The following is a 19,808-nucleotide window of genomic DNA, read 5'->3' on the forward strand; positions in this document are numbered from 1 at the left end:
TAGGGAGAGAGGGGGTCAGTCTGGGGGGAGTACAGGGGTCAGAGAGGGCAGACTGTGGGTCCAAGGGGGGAGTCCAGGGTCCCAAGGAGGGTGTCTGGGGGTCTTATGGTAGAGCCCGGGGACCCAGTGAGGAGACTGGGGGCCTGAGGAGGGAGTCTGGGGGTCTGATGGGGAGACTGGGGTCCTAATGGGGGCAGCCTGGGAACCGAGGGGGCTGTCCAGGTGTCCAAGAGGGAGTCCAGGTGTCCGAGAGGCAGTCACGGGGATCCGAGAGGCAGTCCCGGGGATCCGAGAGGCAGTCCCGAGGTCCGAGGGGGGTCCAGGGGTCCGAGGGGATCCAGGGGTCCAAGAGGGATCCAGGGGTCCGAGAGGGATCCAGGGGTCCGAGAGGGATCCAGGGGTCCGAGACCGATCCAGGGGTCTGAGAGGGAGTCTAGGGGGAGTCCAGGGATCTGAGAGGGGAGATCAGGGGACTGAGAGGGGAGTCTTGGGGGTCTGAGGGGGAGACCAGGCATCTGAAGGGGGTGTCCATGGGCAAGTCTGAGATCTATGGGTGAGTCCAGAGGTATAAGGGTGAATTATGGGGGTCCAAGGGGGAGTATAGGGGTATGAGGGGGAGTCTATGGCTGAATGGGTCCAGGGTGAGTTGATGATGTACAGAGGGAGAGAGAGAAATATAAGATAGGGGTGACGAGGGGAGAAAGTGGGCTAGAGAGGGACAGTGGGATGTTTCTGGAACAGAGGAGGGAGTGTTGGAAGAGAGAGAGGAGGGACTGAGGGGGAAAGAGGGGGAAGGGAGGGAGGAGTGAGAGGAGGAAGGGGAGAGTGGGAGAGAATTGGGGGGAGAGTGGGAGAGGAGGAAGAGTGCGGGGGAGAGTTGGAGAGGGGGAAAAGTGGGGGGAGGGGGAGAGGGAGGTGGGAGCGAGGGGGAGAGGGGGGGCAAGGGAGGGGCAAGGGAGGGGGAAGGGAGGGGAAGGGAGGGGGAAGGGAGGGGCAAGGGAGGGGCAAGGGAGGGGGAAGGGAGGGGGAAGGGAGGGGGTGAGTGAGAGGGAGAGAGAAAGGAAGGTTTGGGGAGAAGTCGGGGGGGTAATTTGAGGGGAGAGACTTACCAGCGGTGATGTAGAAGGTGGCAGAGAGATTGAGGAGAAATCGGCGGTGGTTTCTTGGGGAGGTGGAGATAGAGATAGATCCCATCGTCATCAGACAGAGGCACAGCACCGTGAACACGGCAACAAGAACAAACAGCTCTGTGGGGAGAGTGAGAGGGGGAGAAGGGGTGGAGGGGGGGAAAGAGAGGGAGGGGGAGAGGGAGTGTGAAAGAGGGAGGGCGGAATGAGGTGGGAGAGAGGGGGAAGAGAGGGGGAGAGAGAAGGGAGAGAGGGAGGGAGAGAAAGGGGGAGTGGGGGCCGAGAGACACCAGTTAGTGTACAGATATCCCCCTGAGAGAGAGGGACGAATAGACCCCGGTCAGTGTACAGATATACCCCTGAGAGAGAGGGATGGAGAGACCCCGGTCAGTGTACAGATATTCCCCTGAGAGAGAAGGACGGAGAGACCCCGGTCAGTGTACAGATATCCCCCTGAGAGAGAGGGACGGAGAGACCCCGGTCAGTGTATAGATATCCCCCTGAGAGTGGGGTGGACGAAGAGACTCCAGTCAGTGTAGTTATCCCCCTGAGAGAGGGGGATGGAGAGACTCCAATCAGTGTACATATATACCTTTGAGAGAAAGGGATGGAGAGACACCGGTTCGTGTACAGATATCCCCCTAAGTAAAAGGGATGGAGAGACCCCAGTCAGTGTACAGATTTTTCCCTGAGAGAGGGGGATGGAGAGACACCGATCAGTATACAGATATCCTCCTGAGAGAGAGAGAGTCAGAGAGACCCTGGTCAGTGTACAGATATCCTCCTGAGAGAGGTAGAGGGACGGGGAGAAATTTGAAAGGGCATTCTGGGTCAGGTTAGACCATAGTTTCACTCACCTTTAGGAGCCTCTCTGTCCACGATGTATGTTTTCTCTCCCGTCATAAAGAATCGGAAATAACTACAGTTGGAGACTGGAGAAAGAGAGGATCAGCATTAATTACTCCACCTAACTTCTCCATGCCCACCCTCCCTCTCTCTGTGGCATTTCCTCCCCTCCCTGCATCTTCAGGCATGAGCACAGGCCTAAGAGGCCTGTCACAGTGCGGATGTACCCCCAGGCAGATCGAAGGGCCTACATATAATCATATAACCACTTATAGCACAGAACAGGCCAGTTCGGCCCTACTAGTCCATGACGAAACAAATCCCCACCCTCCTAGTCCCACTGACCAGCACCCGGTCCATACCCTCCAGTCCTATCCTATGTAACTATCCAGTCTATCCTTAAATGTAACCAATGATCCCGCCTCGACCATGTCTTCCGGAAGCTCATTCCACATCCCACCACCCTTTGCGTAAAAAAATTTCCCCTCATGTTCCCCTTATAATTTTCCCCCTTCAATCTTAAACCATGTCCTCTAGTTTGAATCTCCCCCACTCTTAATTGAAAAAGCCTATCCACATTTACTCTGTCTGTCCCTTTTAAAATCTTAAACACCTCTATCAAGTCCCTCCTCAATCTTCTACACTCCAGAGAAAAAAGCCCTAGTCTGCACAACCTTTCCCTGTATCTCAAACCTTGAAATCCTGTCAACATTCTCGTGAACCTTCTCTGTACTCTCTCTATTTTGTTTATATCTTTCCTATAATTTGGTGACCAAAACTGTACACAGTACTCCAAACTTGGCCTCACCAATGCTTTGTACAATTTCATGATAACCTCCCTACTCTTGAATTCAATCCTCCGGTTTATGAAGGCCAACATTCCAAATGCCTTCTTCACCACACCATCTACCTGAGTATCAGCCTTGAGGGTACTATTTACCATCACTCCTAAATCCCTTTGTTGCTCTGCACATCTCAATAGCCTACCATTTAATGCATATGACCTATTTAGATATCGACACAGGCCTGTTCCATGCCAAATGCACTTGCAGGCACCTCAATGGGGCAGAACCTCACACACACACCTCTCCTCCCCCCAGCCCAGCCACCTTGAGTGGCCTGGGCCTCACCGCAAGGCAAGACCTACCCCCAGGTTGTTCAACGTGCTTACACAGACCTGACCCAGGCCAGTGGCATAAAGAGGCCTGTCCCAGGGCTGGACTTACCCTCAGGCACCTTGACAGGGCCTGCACAGGCCTGCCCCAGGGCAAGATCTTCCCCAAGATTGTTGAACAGGTGTAGACAGGTCTGACCCGGGCCAGTGGCCTCCACAGGCATGTCCCAGGGTCAGATCTACCCCCAGAGAGTTCAACAGGCCTACTCCAGGACACACCTACCCCCAGGCAGTTCGACGGGCCCACACAGGCCTGCTCCGGGCTCCAGCTCCTGTACCTCGATGGTCTTCACGCACTGCCTCCACAGGCCGAAGTGAGCTGCCTGGCAGGTGAAATTGTGGGCCCCAGCCTGGCCCTTCAACTCAGCCCAGAAGTCACTGCCAGCTGCTGTCACCATCAGCACCAGACCTGCCAGGCCCAGCAGTAGGCTGAGCCTCCGAGCCCCTTCCTTCCCCTCCTCCTGGGCTCTCCTGACGCGGCCCGGCCTCGCCCCACGCTCCTCCTCAGTTCCGGGGAAGAAACTCGGCCACATGGCAGGTCCCAGGCCCAGGCCTCTCCGCCCTTGGCCCCCTTGCGAGGATCCCACTGCTGCCCCAACCTGCCTCCCCTTCTTCAACCTGTTCGCACTCCCAGCCAGGGCCCTCTCCTGTCCCAGGTCTCGGAGCTCCCTCTCCCACCCTAACCCACCCCGGCCTCTCTCCTGAGGCCAGTGTTCCCTCTCTTCCCTCCTTGGCTCCCTCCTTCACCCTCTCTCTCTCAGTTTCAGACCCCTTCCCCTACCTGACCTCTCTCACTACCCAACCTCTCTCTGAGGCCTCAGTTCCTCCTCCCTATCTCCCTCAGTCACAGAGCCTCCCTCTCTGTCCCTGGCCCTCGCAGGCCTGTCTTGCTAGGCTGCAGAGCTCCTGTTCACTCCCCAGCCCACCCAGGCCTCTCTCCTTGTCCCACCCAGCCTGTCTCACTAGGCCACAATAGTCCCTCTCAGTCCCTGGCCCACGCAGGCCTCTGTCGCTAGGCCGCAGACGACACTCTCTGTTCCTGGCCCACCCAGGCCTGTCTCACTAGGCCGCAGCGCTGTTTCTCCCTCTCCCTGTCCCACCCAGGCCTGACTACCGAGCCTTCGCTGGGCCGACCAGCTCGCATGGGCTGCCTGTGCCTGTCTGCTTGAAGTCGGTGTCTCAGCTGAGACGGGCAAACAGACGTCTCTGCACCTGTTCCCTCTGTGGACTCTGTGACAGACACACACTATTTTAAGGTCCCATTAAAGGAGCAGGACTCCAGGGAGCAGGGAAGGCAGTGGGAGGGGAGGGGAGGGGCGATCGGAGGAGGTAGGTAGGCCTCACGGAGCCTAGGGGTATGAGGGTGGAAAACAGAGTGTTGATGGATGGAGGGACATCGGGGTATGAGGGTGGAACACGGGGTGGGTGTCGAGGGACCCTCCCCACCTCTCCCCTCCCTCCCTCCCTCCCTTCCTCTGGTCGTGAGTCACTTTGTTTTGAAACATCAAACTTTTATTAAAACCGGAAACAACGGAAACCTCAGAAACAAATCGAGAAAATTTGACCTCCCGTTGGAGGAGTTTGGGGTCAATGGGGTCAGGGTTCAGCAGAGTCACTGGGGACTGCAGGGTTGGAGGGCACTGGGGTCAGAGATAGCCACAGTCTGGGTTCAGGGGTAAAGACCAGGTGCGGGAAATTGGAGGGGTCAGAGGACAGAGAACCAAGGATTCAGGGTAGGGGCCGGTCAAAGGGACGAGATGGGGGGGTAAAAAAAATGGGACAGCCATTCTCCCACATCAACCTGGGGACTGAGAGAGGGGGGTGGGGTGAGAAAGGGGACAGGGGAAGAGGGAGAGAGGTGGGGAGAGGGAGGAGAGAGAGACAGGGTTGAGAGAGAGGGAGAGAGAGGGGAGGGAGAGACGGGGAGGGAGGGAAGAGGGAGAAGGGGGATGGGGAGAGGAGTGAGAAGGGTGAGAAGGGGAGGGGATGGGGAGAGGGTTGAGGGGGGAGGCGGACGGGGAGAGGGGCGGAGAGGGGGAGAGAAGGGGTGAGAGAAGGGGTGAGGGGGGAGATATGGGGGGAGAGAGAGAAGGGAAGAGAGAGAGAAAGGTGGGACACAGAGTGAAGTTCCCTCGCCCACCCCGTCCCATCACACACTCCAGGGGTGGGAACACATAGTGAAGCTCCCTCTCCCCCACGTCCCGTCACACACTCCAGGGGTGGGACACAGAGTGAAGCTCCCTTTCCCCCAATCCCGTCACACATTCCCGGGGTGGGACACAGAGTGGCGCTCCCTTTCCCTCTCCTCGTACCTCAGACTGGGGTGGTCTTGCGGTTGAGAGTCCCCCCCTCTGCCACCTCCTTGCCCCTCTCGGCCGCCCCAGCCAGGCAGTTGTGCAGCTGCAGACCCCCCTCTCTCGCCCCCCTCTCGCAGCCCAGCAGCTCGGACAGGGTGCCTTTGGACGGGTCGGGGGTGAGGGTGAAGAGGGAGATGTCGGCGAGAGAGGAGGAGGAGCGGGGGGCGGGGACTGGAGGGGCTGGGGGAGACGGGCGGGGGAAGGGGTAGGCAGGCAGGCGCAGGAGGCCGGGAGCCTTGGACGGTTCCGTGCGGGACAGGCTGCGGGCTGCCTTGCTCTTCTCAATGTAGATGTTGACGGCCAGGACTCCCACAGTCTCAGACACGATGAACGACAGACCCCCGAAGTAGAAGGACCAGCCATAAGAGTACTGGAGCTTGCGGTCCTCATCACGACGGGTCGTCGGGTCCCCGGCATTGGCTGAGATGTAGACGATCACCCCAATAATGTTGCTCAGACCTGGCAAGCGGGGGAGTGGTTGGGGAAGAGGGGAGGAGGGAAAGGAGGGAGGGTGGGGGAGAGAGGGGGAGGGAAAGGGGGGAGGGAGGGGGAGAGAGGAAAGGAGAGAAAGAGGGGAGAGAGGGGGTGGAGATGTTGGGGAGAGAGACGGGGATGGAGACGGGGAGAGAGAGGGTGGAGAGAGAGGAGAGGAGGTGGGGAGACAGAGGGGGAGAAAGGAGGGAAGAGAGGAGGGGAGAGGAGGTAGGGAGAGAGAGGTGGGAGGGAGGGACAGAGAGGGGGAGGGAGAAGGAGGAGGGAGAAGGGGAGGGAGAAGGGGGAAGGAGGGGGTGAAGGGGAGGGGTGTGGAGGGGAGAGAGAGAGGTGTGGTGAGAGAGGGGGAGAGAGATTGGGTGGAGTGGGGGAATGGGGGGAGAGGAGAGATCTAAGTTTTCTGCCGCACCTCCTTGGTTCCCCACCCAATGTCCCTCCCACCTGTTCCTGCACCTCCCCTCTCATCCCTGAATTACAGGAGAGGGAGAGGGGAAGAAAGGCCTTGTATCAATAAATCAATATATAGAGGTACCAACTAGAGAGAGTGCAATACTGGATCCCCTATTAGAGAACAAGACAAGTGACAGAAGTATGTGCAGGGGAACATTTTGAGTCCAGTGATTAAAATGCAATTAGATTCAAGTTAATTATGGAGAAGGATGAATCTGGGCCTCAGGTTGAGATTCAACATTGGAGAAAGGCTAATATTGAGGAAATGAGAAAGGATCTAGAATGCGTGGATTAGGATGTTGTTTTTGGGAAAGGATGTGCAAGGTACGTGGAGGACCTCAAAGGTGAAATTTTGAGAGTACAGAGTTTGTGTTTCCTGTCAGGATTAAAGGCAAGGCTAGCAGGCATAGTTTTTGAGGGAATATTGGAGATCTGGTTCATAAGTAGAGAGAGGTATATAGTGGGTATGGACAACATGGAGTAAATGAGATTTTTTTTTTAAATTTTTTTATTTTTCACACTATAAACATACATTTTTCTTTTCAAATATATACAGTCGTTTTCTCCCCCTCCCTTCCCATCCCACCCTCCCTACCTCCCCTCCCATTCATTTATACTACAGAATCTAAGATACATTAAACTCGTCAAACAATGTTGTCACTCAATAAAAATAAACAAGAAATTCCACTGAGTCATTTCTTTTCATTTCCTTCTCCTTCTGTCATTTTAGGTGGTAGATGTCCCCGGTAGGTTTTCTCTATTGTGTTTCATGTATAGCTCCCATATTTGTTCAAATATTGTAATATTATTTCTTAAATTATATGTTATTTGTCCAAATGGAATATATTTATTCATTTCTATATACCATTGTTGTATTCTCAAGTTATCTTCTAATTTCCAGGCTGACATAATACATTTTTTTGCTACAGCTAGGGCTATCCTAACAAATCTTTTTTGTGCACCATCCAAATCAAGTCCAAATTCTTTGTTTTTTATGTTACTTAGGAGGTAGATCTCTGGGTTTTTTTTGGTATATTGCTTTCTGTGATTTTATTTAATATCTGGTTTAGATCTTCCCAAAATTTTTTCACTTTCTCACACGTCCAGATTGCATGAATTATTGTTCCCATTTCTTTTTTACATCGAAAACATCTGTCAGATACTGTTGGGTCCCATTTATTTAACTTTTGAGGTGTAATGTATAGCCTGTGTATCCAGTTATATTGTATCATACGTAACCTCGAGTTTATTGTATTTCTCATCGTTCCAGAGCATAACTTCTCCCATGTTTCCTTCTTTATCTTTATATTTAAATCTTGTTCCCATTTTTGTTTAGTTTTACCATTTGTTTCCTCATTCTCCTTTTCTTGCAGTTTAATATACATATTTGTTATAAATTTTTAAATTATCATTGTATCTGTAATCACATATTCAAAATTACTTCCCTCTGGTAACCTCAGACTGCTTCCCAATTTGTCCTTCAAGTAGGATTTCAGTTGGTAGTATGCCAACAGTGTATCGTGAGTTATATTATATTTATCCTTCATTTGTTCAAAGGATAGTAATTTATTTCCTGAAAAGCAATTTTCTATTCTTTTGATGCCTTTTTTCTCCCATTCTCTAAAGGAAAGGTTATCTATTGTAAAAGGGATTAGCTGATTTTGTGTCAGTATTAGTTTTGGTAATTGGTAATTTGTTTTATTCCTTTCTACATGAATCTTCTTCCAAATATTGAGCAGATGATGTAATACTGGAGAATTCCTACGTTGTACCAATTTTTCATCCCATTTATATAATATATGTTCAGGTATCTTCTCCCCTATTTTATCTAGTTCTAATCTAGTCCAATCTGGCTTTTCCCTTGTTTGATAAAAATCTGATAGGTATTATAATTGTGCGACTCTATAATAATTTTTAAAGTTTGGCAGTTGTTAGCCTCCTTGTTTATACCATTCTGTTAATTTATCTAGTGCTATCCTCGGTTTCCCCCCTTTCCATAAAAATTTCCTTATTATTTTCTTTAACTCCTTGAAGAATTTCTCTGTCAAGTGTATTGGCAATGCCTGAAATAAGTATTGTATCCTTGGGAAAATGTTCATTTTAATACAGTTTATCCTTCCTATTAGTGTGAGTGGTAAGTCTTTCCAATGCTCTAAGTCATCCTGTAATTTTTTCATTAGTGGATAATAATTAAGTTTATATAGATGACCGAGGATTTTATTTATTTGTATACCTAGGTATCGTATTGCTTGCATTTGCCATCTGAATGGTGATTCTTTCTTAAATTTTGAGAAATCCGCATTATTCATTGGCATTGCTTCACTTTTATTTACGTTAATCTTGTAACTCGACACTTCTCCATATTCCTTCAATTTCTTATGTAATTCTTTTATTGATATTTCTGGTTCTGTTAAGTATACTATAATGTCATCTGCAAATAAACTGATTTTATATTCCTTGTCTTTTATTTTTATCCCTTTTATTTTATTTTCTGTTCTTATCAATTCTGCTAGTGGTTCTATAGCTAACGCGAACAATAAGGGTGATAGTGGGCATCCCTGCCTATTGATCTGCTTAAGTTAAATTGCTTTGATATATATCCATTTACTGTCACTTTCACCAATGGCCCCTTATACAATGCTTCAATCTAATTAATATACTTCTCTGGTAAACTGAATTTTTGCAATACTTTGAATAAATAATTCCATTCTACTCTGTCAAAGGCCTTCTCTGCGTCTAAAGCAACTGCTACTGTTGGCGCTTTATTCCCTTCCACTGCATGAATTAAGTTAATAAATTTACAAATATTGTCTGCTGTTCGTCTTTTTTTAATAAATCAAGTTTGGTCTAGATTTACTATTTTAGCTAATCTGTTTGCTAATAGTTTAGCTATTATCTTATAATCTGTGTTAAGTAAAGATATCTATATGACGCTGGTGTGAGTGGATCTTTCCCTGTCTTTGGTATTACTGTAATTATTGCTGTTTTGCTTGAATCTGGTAAGCTTTGTGTTTTATCAATCTAGTTGATTACTTCCAGGAGGGTAGGAATTAATAAATCTTTAAATGTTTTATAGAATTCTATTGGGAATCCATCCTCTCCTGGTGTTTTATTATTTGGTAGTTTTTTTTATTATCTCTTGTATTTCTAGTATTTTAAATGGTTCTGTTAATTTATTTTGTTCCTCTATTTGTAATTTTGGTAGTTCAATTTTAGTTAAAAATTCATCTATTTTGTCTTCTTTCCCTTCGTTTTCAGTTTGGTATAATTGTTCGTAGAATTCTCTGAAGTTTTCATTAATCTCCGTTGGATTATATGTGATTTGTTTGTCTTTTTTTCTTGATGCCAATACCATTCTCTTAGTTTGTTCTGTCTTAAGCTGCCATGCTAGAATTTTATGCGTTTTTTCTCCTAGTTCATAATATTTCTGTTTTGTCTTCATTATGTTCTTCTCCACCTTATATGTTTGTAGTTTTTCATATTTTATTTTTTTATCTGCCAATTCTCTTCTTTTAGTTGAGTCTTCCTTCATTGCTAATTCTTTTTCTATATTTACTATTTCCCTTTCCAACTGCTCTGTTTCCTGATTGTAGTCCTTCTTCATCTTGGTTACATAACTTATTATTTGCCCTCTGATGAACGCTTTCATTGCGTCCCATATCTTAAACTTATCTTTCACTGATTCTGTATTTATTTCAAAGTACATTTTAATTTGTCTTTCAATGAATTCTCTAAAATCCTGCCTTTTAAGTAGCATGGAATTTAATCTCCATCTATACATTCTTGGAGGGATGTCCTCTAACTCTATTGTCAATATCAAGGGTGAATGGTCCGATAATATTCTAGCTTTATATTCTGTTTTTCTTACTCTATCTTGCATATGAGCTGATAACAGAAATAGGTCTATTCTTGAGTATGTTTTATGTCTACCCGAATAATACGAAAATTCCTTTTCCTTTGGGTGTTGTTTCCTCCATATATCCAAAAGTTGCATTTCTTGCATCGATTTAATTATAAATATGGTTACTTTGTTCTTTCTGTTAATTTTTTTCCCAGTTTTATCCATATTTGAATCCAAATTAAGGTTGAAATCCCCTTCTATTAATATGTTCCCTTGCATGTCTGCTATCATCAAAAAAATATCTTGCATAAACTTTTGATCTTCTTCGTTAGGTGAATATACATTGAGTAGATTCCAAAACTCCGAATATATCTGACATTTTATCATTACATATCTCCCTGCTGGATCTATTATTTCCTCTTCTATTTTAATTGGTACATTTTTACTGATTAATATAGCTACTCCTCTTGCTTTTGAATTATATGATGCTGCTGTTACATGTCCTACCCAATCTCTCTTTAATTTCTTGTGCTCCTTTTCAGTTAAATGTGTTTCTTGCACAAATGCTATATCAATTTTTTCTTTTTTCAGTAAATTTAGCAGTTTCTTCCTTTTGATTTGGTTATGTATTCCGTTAATATTTAAAGTCATATAGTTCAACGTAGCCATTTCATACTTTGTTTATCTTTCCTTTCCGTTTCCTCATCATCACCTTTCCTTCTTATCCATTTCTGCTTTCTTGTTTTGAACTCTTTATAAGACAACATTTCTAAAACATCAAACATTTCCCTTATTCTCCTATCTAAAATTTCTTTAACCCCACTATCCCCTCCCCTTCCTGAGTTGCACTTTATCCCTTGTCGGGCAACCACATCTCCCCTCTCCATTTGGATTTGCGAATTCACTCGCAAGCGTCAACTGATTTTGCAGTGACCGTAACTCCTCCCCACCCAGCCCCCCCAGAAAAGATTTTAATTTTCATATATAACAAAGGTCACTCTCTTAATTCCCTCCTTACTTCCTCTCTTCCCTTTCATTCCCTTATTAATTCTTATCTATTCTCTATATATTTTCCTTTAAATACGGATACACCCATATACACACATATATATAGTTCGTGGTCATTTTTACTCTCGTTACATGTCTTCATCTCTCTGCCTGTTTTGTAGATGTTGTGCAAATTTTCGTGCTTCCTCCGGATCCGAGAATAGTCTGTTTTGCTGCCCTGGAATAACTATTTTAAGTACCGCTGGGTACTTTAGCATAAATTTATATCCTTTTTTCCATAGGATCGTTTTTGCTGTATTAAACTCCTTCCTCTTCTTTAGGAGTTCAAAACTTGTGTCTGGATAGAAAAAAATTTTTTGGCCTTTGTATTCCATTGGCTTTTTGTCTTCTCTTATTTTCTTCATTGCTTTCTCCAATATATTTTCTCTTGTTGTATATCCTAAGAATTTTACTAAAATGGATCTTGGTGACACTGTATATATTTGAAAAGTAAAATGTATGTATCTTGGTCAATGTGGTTTATGGTGTGAATAAAAAATTTTTAAAAAAAAATATATATATATCTATTGTCTTGCCTTTCCCTTCTTCTTCCATTTCTCTATGTTCTTCTTCTTCTTCCTCTGGGTTGGTCATCTGTTCTTTCCTTGTTTTCTTTTTACTCTCTTCTTTCTTGTTCTCGTTGTTTTCTATGTTCTCTTCTTGTTGTTATGCTGTAGCTGTCATTCTCAGCTGTGGAGATTGACTCCTCAGCTGGTCCCCCCTCCTGTCAGTGTTTTTTTTGTCATGCGCGGTTGCGCACTTTTACCTGGCTCTGCGAGCCATTTTTGTAGTCCCGAGCTCGGGACTTCCACTGACCTTAGGGAGCGGGCTTCTCTCTCCGCGGCAGGCCACCTCGGACAGGTAAGGCCTTCACCTTCTTCTTCCGACGTTCTTTCTTCTTCTTTTCTTCCTGTTGCTTTCGACTTTTCTTTCTTCACTGCCATTTTCTTCCCACCTTTACTTTCACTTTGTTTTAATTTTTATTCCTGTGCCTTTGTGTTTAGTGTATTTTTTTTAAACTTTTCCGGAGAGGGCTGGAGTTCCCTGACCGGCCACTACTCCATCACGTGACTCCTCCCTCAGTAAATGAGATTCTTGAGGAGAAAAAATGCAAGAAAAACCTCAGGAAAGAAATCAGGAAGGCTAAAAGAAGACATGAGGTTGCTTTGGCAAAAAATATGAAGGAAAATCCTTAGAGTTTTTTCAGGTAGATTAAAAGCAAAAGGATGTAAGGGACAATATTGGATCCCTCAAATATCAGAGTGGTCAGCTTTGTATCGGGCCAGAAGAGATGGGGGAGATCTTAATCTTTGTTTCATCAGAAAGTGGGCACAGAGTCATGGAAAGTAAGGAAAACAACAGTGAGGTCAGAGAATCTATACAGATTAAAGAGAAGGCCGTGCTTGGTGTCTTAAAGTGAATAAGGGTGATATTCGCTCGAACATTGGGGGAGGCTAGTGTAGAAATTGCAGGGGGTCTGGCAAAAATATTTAAAATGTCCTGAGCCCTGGGTGAGGTGCCAAAGGATGGGAGGGTGGCTCATGTTGTTCTGTGTTTAAAAAGTAACCCTCGAAATGATAGGCCGGGGAGCCTGACGTCAGTCGGAGGACAATTATTGGAAGGTGTTTCAAGAGATTGCCAGGGAACGATTGGGGATTATCAACATGACTTTGAGGGGAAATTCTTCACATAGAGAGTGGTGGGAGTGTGGAATGAGCTGAGGTGGTGAATGCGGGCTCAATTTTAACATTTAGGAAGAATTTGGACAGGGACATGGATGGGAGGGCCTTGGACTCAGTGCAGGTCAGTGGGACTAGGCACAGATTAGAAGAGCCAAAGGGGCCTGTTTCTGAGCTACAATTTATGGTTCAAACCGGAGAAAAGACCACAGAGAGGGTGTAGGATGGGGAGAGGGGAAGGAGGGCCTCCAGGGGCGCAGACAGAGTGGGTGGGGGAAGGATGGGGAGAGGGGAAGGAGGGTCACCAGTCACGGATGGGATGGGCCCTTACCAGCAGCGACGAAGAGGATTCCCGATCCTAGGATGATGTTCATCTTGGACCGGTAGAAGCGGCTGGTGGTGATACACACTCCCCCCATCAACAACAGGATGGCACTCAGGATTGGAAAAATACTTGAGGCTCGGACTACCCCTGGGGGGGCAATGGGGGGGAGAGAGGGGGAGAGGAGGGGAGAGAGAGAGGGGGGGAGAGAGAGAGGGGGGAGAGAGAGGGGGAGGGTAGAGAGGGGAGGGGGAGAGAGGGGGAGGAGGGAGAGAGGGGGAGGGGGAGAGTGGGGTAAGAGGGGGAGAGAGGGAGAGGGGAGAGAGGGGGAAGGGCAAGAGGGGGAAGGGGGGAGAGGGTGGATGAAAGGGGAAAGGAGAGGAAGGGGGAGGGTGAGATGGGGAGAGAGGGGGTGTGAGAAGGGGAGAGTGGGGGAAAGCAGGGGAGAGAGGGGGAGAGAGGGTGGAGAGAGGGGGAGAGAGGGGTAGTGGGGCAGGGGGAGGTGGGGGGGGTGGGGTGAGGAGAGAGAGGGGGAGAGGGAGAGAGAGGGGGGGAGAGAGAGGGGGGAGAGAGAGGGGGGAGAGAGAGGGGGAGAGAGAGGGGGAGAGAGGGGGGAGAGAGTGGGAGAAGAGAGGGGGGAGAGCGGGGGGAGAGAGAGGGAGATAATCAACGACATAAAGATTAACCATCATAAGACCAACAGAGGTATTAAGAGGCAGCAGGCGAGGGGAGGGGAGGGGATAGGATGTGTGAGGGGTATGGGGAAGAGGAGAGGGTGGGAGAGGAAGGGGGCATGTGAGGGGAAGGTGGGAAGGGTTTCCAAGGGGAGGGAGAGGGGTGGAGAGATTTAATGGGTAGGGGAGGGTTAGTGGGAGTAGAATAGGTGAGGTGGAGGGGTAGGGAGAAGGGTAGGAGGGGAGGTGAGGGTGGAAAAAGAACATGGATGGCAAAGGAGCAGGAGGAGGAGGTGGTGAGGGAGAGGTGAAGGGAAGGTGGAGAGGTGAAGGATGGGAGGAGGAGGGATTTGAGAGATAGATGGAGGAGTGGGGAAAATGGGAGGGGTGTGTGTGAACCAGAGGAGTAGGGAGGAAGGGGAGTGAAGGAGAGGTGGAGGGGTTAAGGGAGGGGTGAGCGCCAAAGAGTAGGGGCAGAGAGGGGAGGGGAGGGGATAGGACTCACTCAGGAGGTATTCAGCACTCTCATGGTCATAGTCTGTGTCCTCGGGGAAATGGTTTATCTTCTGACAGGCTCCACGACGGGTTCCTGAGGGAAGGCAGGTGGGCACTGAGTCTGATACAACCTCATCAACCAGCCAAACACCCACACCCCACCACAGTTCATACACTGGGTTGTGATTGTGTGTGTGTGTGTGTGTGTGTGTGTGTGTGTGTGTGTGTGTGTGTGTGTGTGTGTGTGTGTGTGTGTGTGTGTGTGTGTGTGTGTGTGTGTGTGTGTGTGTGTGTGTGTGTGCGTGCGCAGGTGAGAGGGAGAGTGTGTGTGAGAGAGAGAGGGAGAGTGTGTATGAGAGAGAGAGAGGGAGAGTTTGTGTGTGAGAGAAAGGGAGAGTTTGTGTGAGAGAGAGAGTGAGAGTTTGTGTGAGAGAGAGAGAATGTATGAGACAGAGAGAGGGAGAGTTATTGTGAGAGAGAGGGAGAGCTTGTGTGAGAGAGAGAGGGAGAGTGTGTGTGTGAGAGAGGGAGAGTGTGAGAAAGAGAGAGAGGGAGAGTGTGTGAGAGAAAGACGGATGGAGAGAGTTTGTGAGAGAGAGGGAGGGAGAGAGTGTGTGAGAGAGAGGGAGAGTTTGTTTGAGACAAAACGTGGTCAAGAGTGTGTGTTTGACAGAGGGAGAGTGTGTGTGAGAGAAAGCGGGAGCGTGTGCGTGACAGAGAGGGGCCCTGTGCGTGAGAGAAAGGGAGTATGTGTGTGAGAGAGAGGGAGCGTGTGTGTGTGTGTGTGTGTGTGTGTGTGTGTGTGTGTGTGTGTGTGTGTGTGTGTGTGTGTGTGTGTGTGTGTGTGTGTGTCTATGTGTGAGAGAGGGAGAGTGTGTGAGAGAGAGAGAGTTTTGGTGAAAGGGGGAGTGTGCCTGAGAGAGAGGGAGAGTGTGCGTGAGAGAGAGTGAGAGTGTTAGAAAGAGGGATAGACTATGTAAGAGAGAGGGAGTGTGTGTGTGAGAGAGAGGGAGATTGTGCGTGAGAGAGGGAGAGTGTGCTTGAGAGAGAGAGGGTGAATGTGTGAGAGAGAGAGGGAGAATGTGTGAGAGAGCTGGGGAGAGTGCGCGTGAGAGCGGGGGAGAGAATGCGTGAGAGCGGGGGAGAGTGTGCGTGAGAGAAAGGGAGAGAGTGCGTGAGAGAGAGGGAGAGTGCGTGTGAGAAAGAGGGAGCATGTGCGTAGGAGAGAGGGACAGTGTGCGTGAGAGAGAGGGAGAGCGCGCGTGAGAGAGAGGGAGAGCGTGCGTGAGAGAGAGGAAGAGTTTGCATGAGAGAGAACGAGTGTGTGCGTGAGAGAGAACGAGTGTGTGCGTGAGAGAGAGGGAGAATGTGCGTGAGAGAAAGGGAGAGTGCGCGTGAGAGACAGGGAGAGTGCGCGTGAGAGACAGGGAGAGAGTGCGTTAGAGAGAGGGAGAGTACGCCTGAGAAAGAGAGCGAGAGTGCGCGTGGGAGAGATGAAGCGTGCGCGTGTGAGATTGGGAGAGTGAGAGTGTTAGAGAGAGGGAGAGTGCGCGTGAGAAAGAGGGAGAGTGCGCGTGAGAGAGAGGGAGAGTGCGCGTGAGAGAGAGGGAGAGCGTGCGTGAGAGACAGGGAGTGTGTGCGTGAGAGACAGGGAGAGTGTGCGTGAGAGAGAGGGAGAGCGCGCGTGAGAGAGAGGGAGAGTGCGTATGAGAGAGAGGGAGAGCGCGCGTGAGAGAGAGGGAGTGTGTGCGTGAGAGACAGGGAGAGTGTGCGTGAGAGACAGGTAGAGTGCGCGTGAGAGACAGGGAGAGAGTGCGTTAGAGAGAGGGAGAGTACGCCTGAGAAAGAGAGCGAGAGTGCGCGTGGGAGAGATGAAGCGTGCGCGTGTGAGATTGGGAGAGTGAGAGTGTTAGAGAGAGGGAGAGTGCGCGTGAGAAAGAGGGAGAGTGCGCGTGAGAGAGAGGGAGAGTGCGCGTGAGAGAGAGGGAGAGCGTGCGTGAGAGACAGGGAGTGTGTGCGTGAGAGACAGGGAGAGTGTGCGTGAGAGAGAGGGAGAGCGCGCGTGAGAGAGAGGGAGAGTGCGCGTGAGAGAGAGGGAGAGCGCGCGTGAGAGAGAGGGAGTGTGTGCGTGAGAGACAGGGAGAGTGTGCGTGAGAGACAGGTAGAGTGCGCGTGAGAGACAGGGAGAGAGTGCGTTAGAGAGAGGGAGAGTGTGCGTGAGAGAGCGAGAGAGTGTGCGTGAGAGAGAGAGAGCGAGCGTACGTGTGAGAGAGAGGGTGAGTGTGTGAGAGAGAGAGGGAGAGTGCGCGTGCGTGAGATAGCGAGAGTGCGCGTGAGAGAGAGGGAGAGTGCGCGTGAGAGAGAGGGTGAGTGTGTGAGAGAGAGAGGGAGAGTGTGTGAGAGAGCGGGGGAGAGTGCGCGTGAGAGCGGGTGAGAGAATGCGTGAGAGCGGGGGAGAGAGTGAGTGAGAGACAGGAAGAGAGTGTGCGTGAGAGAGAGAGGGAGAGTACGCGTGAGAGAGAGAGCGAGAGTGCGCGTGAGAGAGGGAGAGTGCGCGCGAGAGAGAGGGAGAGTGTGCATGAGAAAGAGGGAGAGTGCGCGAGAGAGATGGAGAGTGTGCATGAGAGACAGGGAGAGAGTGCGTGAGAGGGAGGGAGAGTGTGTGTTAGAGAGAGGGAGAGTGTGCGTGAGAGACAGGGAGAGAGTGCGTTAGATAGAGGGAGAGTGTGCGTGAGAGAGAGGGAGAGTGTGCTTCAGAGAGCGAGTGAGTGTGCGTGAGAGAGAGAGGGAGAGTACGCGTGAGAGAGAGGGAGAGTGCGCGCGAGAGAGAGGGAGAGTGTGCATGAGAAAGAGGGAGAGTGCGCGAGAGAGATGGAGAGTGTGCATGAGAGACAGGGAGAGAGTGCGTGAGAGGGAGGGAGAGTGTGTGTTAGAGAGAGGGAGAGTATGCGTGCGAGACAGGGAGAGAGTGCGTTAGATAGAGGGAGAGTGTGCGTGAGAGAGAGGGAGAGTGTGTGTGTGTCAGAGAGGGAGAGTGTGAGAGAGAGGGAGAGTGTGAGAGAGATGGTGAGTTTTGGTGAAAGAGGGTGTGTGAGAGAGAGAGAGGGAGTATGTGTAAGAGCGAGGGAGAGTGTGCGTGAGAGCGAGGGAGAGTGTGCTTGAGAGCGAGGGAGAGTGTGCGTGAGAGCGAGGGAGAGAGTGCGTGAGAGACAGGGAGAGTGTGCGTGAGAGACAGAGAGTGTGCGTGTGAGAGAGGGATACTGTGCTTTAGAGAGAGGTTGAGTGTGTGAGAGAGAGAGAGGGAGAGTGTGTGAGAGAGCGGGGGTGAGTGTGCGTGAGAGCGGGGGAGAGTGGGCATGAGAGCGCGGGAGAGTGTGCGTGAGAGCGCGGGAGAGTGTGCGTGAGAGACAGGGAGAGTGTGCGTGAGAGACAGGGAGAGCTTGTTTGAGACAGGGAGAGCTTGTTTGAGACAAAACTTGGTCAAGAGTGTGTGTTTGACAGAGGGAGAGTGTGTGTGAGAGACAGGGAGAGTGCGCGTGAGAGACAGGGAGAGTGCGCGTGAGAGACAGGGAGAGTGTGCGGGAGAGACAGGGAGAGGGTGTGTTATAGAGAGGGAGAGTGTGCATGAGAGAAAAGGATAGTGTGCGTTAGAGAGAGGGTGACTGTGGGTGAGAGAGAGGGAGAGTGTGCTTCAGAGAGCGAGAGAGTGTGCGTGAAAGAGAGGGAGAGTGTGTGTGTGTGAAAAAGGGAGAATGTGTAAGAGAGAGGGAGTTTTGGTGAAAGAGGGAGTTTGTGAGAGAGAGAGGGAGAGAGTGTGTGAGAGAGAGAGGGAGAGTGTGTGAGAGAGCGGGGGAGAGTGCGTGCGAGACAGGGAGTGTGTGCGTGAGAGACAGGGAGAATGTGCGTGAGAGACAGGTAGAGTGCGCGTGAGAGACAGGGAGAGAGTGCGTTAGAGAGAGGGAGAGTACGCCTGAGAAAGAGAGCGAGAGTGCGCGTGGGAGAGATGAAGCGTGCGCGTGTGAGATTGGGAGAGTGAGAGTGTTAGAGAGAGGGAGAGTGCGCGTGAGAAAGAGGGAGAGTGCGCGTGAGAGAGAGGGAGAGTGCGCGTGAGAGAGAGGGAGAGCGTGCGTGAGAGACAGGGAGTGTGTGCGTGAGAGACAGGGAGAGTGTGCGTGAGAGAGAGGGAGAGCGCGCGTGAGAGAGAGGGAGAGTGCGTGTGAGAGAGAGGGAGAGCGCGCGTGAGAGAGAGGGAGTGTGTGCGTGAGAGACAGGGAGAGTGTGCGTGAGAGACAGGTAGAGTGCGCGTGAGAGACAGGGAGAGAGTGCGTTAGAGAGAGGGAGAGTGTGCGTGAGAGAGCGAGAGAGTGTGCGTGAGAGAGAGAGAGCGAGCGTACGTGTGAGAGAGAGGGTGAGTGTGTGAGAGAGAGAGGGAGAGTGCGCGTGCGTGAGATAGCGAGAGTGCGCGTGAGAGAGAGGGAGAGTGCGCGTGAGAGAGAGGGTGAGTGTGTGAGAGAGAGAGGGAGAGTGTGTGAGAGAGCGGGGGAGAGTGCGCGTGAGAGCGGGTGAGAGAATGCGTGAGAGCGGGGGAGAGAGTGAGTGGGAGACAGGAAGAGAGTGTGCGTGAGAGAGAGAGGGAGAGTACGCGTGAGAGAGAGAGCGAGAGTGCGCGTGAGAGAGGGAGAGTGCGCGCGAGAGAGAGGGAGAGTGTGCATGAGAAAGAGGGAGAGTGCGCGAGAGAGATGGAGAGTGTGCATGAGAGACAGGGAGAGAGTGCGTGAGAGGGAGGGAGAGTGTGTGTTAGAGAGAGGGAGAGTGTGCGTGAGAGACAGGGAGAGAGTGCGTTAGATAGAGGGAGAGTGTGTGTGAGAGAGAGGGAGAGTGTGCTTCAGAGAGCGAGTGAGTGTGCGTGAGAGAGAGAGGGAGAGTACGCGTGAGAGAGAGGGAGAGTGCGCGCGAGAGAGAGGGAGAGTGTGCATGAGAAAGAGGGAGAGTGCGCGAGAGAGATGGAGAGTGTGCATGAGAGACAGGGAGAGAGTGCGTGAGAGGGAGGGAGAGTGTGTGTTAGAGAGAGGGAGAGTATGCGTGCGAGACAGGGAGAGAGTGCGTTAGATAGAGGGAGAGTGTGCGTGAGAGAGAGGGAGAGTGTGTGTGTGTCAGAGAGGGAGAGTGTGAGAGAGAGGGAGAGTGTGAGAGAGATGGTGAGTTTTGGTGAAAGAGGGTGTGTGAGAGAGAGAGAGGGAGTATGTGTAAGAGCGAGGGAGAGTGTGCGTGAGAGCGAGGGAGAGTGTGCTTGAGAGCGAGGGA

The 19,808-nt window shown here is 50.2% G+C and overlaps 2 protein-coding genes across 2 annotated transcripts in view; both read right to left on the bottom strand.

Annotated features, from left to right (window-relative positions):
- Positions 1–15: 15 nt before the first annotated feature.
- Positions 16–4,562, bottom strand: LOC138756763 (voltage-dependent calcium channel gamma-6 subunit-like). Its single transcript, XM_069923148.1, has 4 exons — positions 3,371–4,562; positions 1,985–2,059; positions 1,110–1,247; positions 16–452 (listed from the first exon to the last, which is right to left on the bottom strand). The coding sequence occupies exons 1-4, from the start codon at positions 3,678–3,680 to the stop codon at positions 16–18; spliced, it is 960 nt and encodes a 319-aa protein (XP_069779249.1). The 5' UTR covers positions 3,681–4,562.
- Positions 4,563–4,637: 75 nt separating this feature from the next.
- The window catches only part of LOC138756404 (voltage-dependent calcium channel gamma-8 subunit-like), a 73,482-nt gene continuing 58,311 nt past the window's right edge, over positions 4,638–19,808 (bottom strand). Inside the window, exons 3-5 of the mRNA XM_069922897.1 lie at positions 14,515–14,598; positions 13,345–13,485; positions 4,638–5,963 (exon numbers count right to left, since the gene is read on the bottom strand). Coding sequence (XP_069778998.1) covers positions 5,461–5,963; positions 13,345–13,485; positions 14,515–14,598 — 728 coding nt within the window. The 3' untranslated portion in view covers positions 4,638–5,460. The remainder of the gene's footprint in view (positions 5,964–13,344; positions 13,486–14,514; positions 14,599–19,808) is intronic.

This window comes from Narcine bancroftii, chromosome 3 (genome assembly GCF_036971445.1).
Source record: "Narcine bancroftii isolate sNarBan1 chromosome 3, sNarBan1.hap1, whole genome shotgun sequence".
Classification (NCBI taxonomy): Eukaryota; Metazoa; Chordata; class Chondrichthyes; order Torpediniformes; family Narcinidae; genus Narcine; species Narcine bancroftii.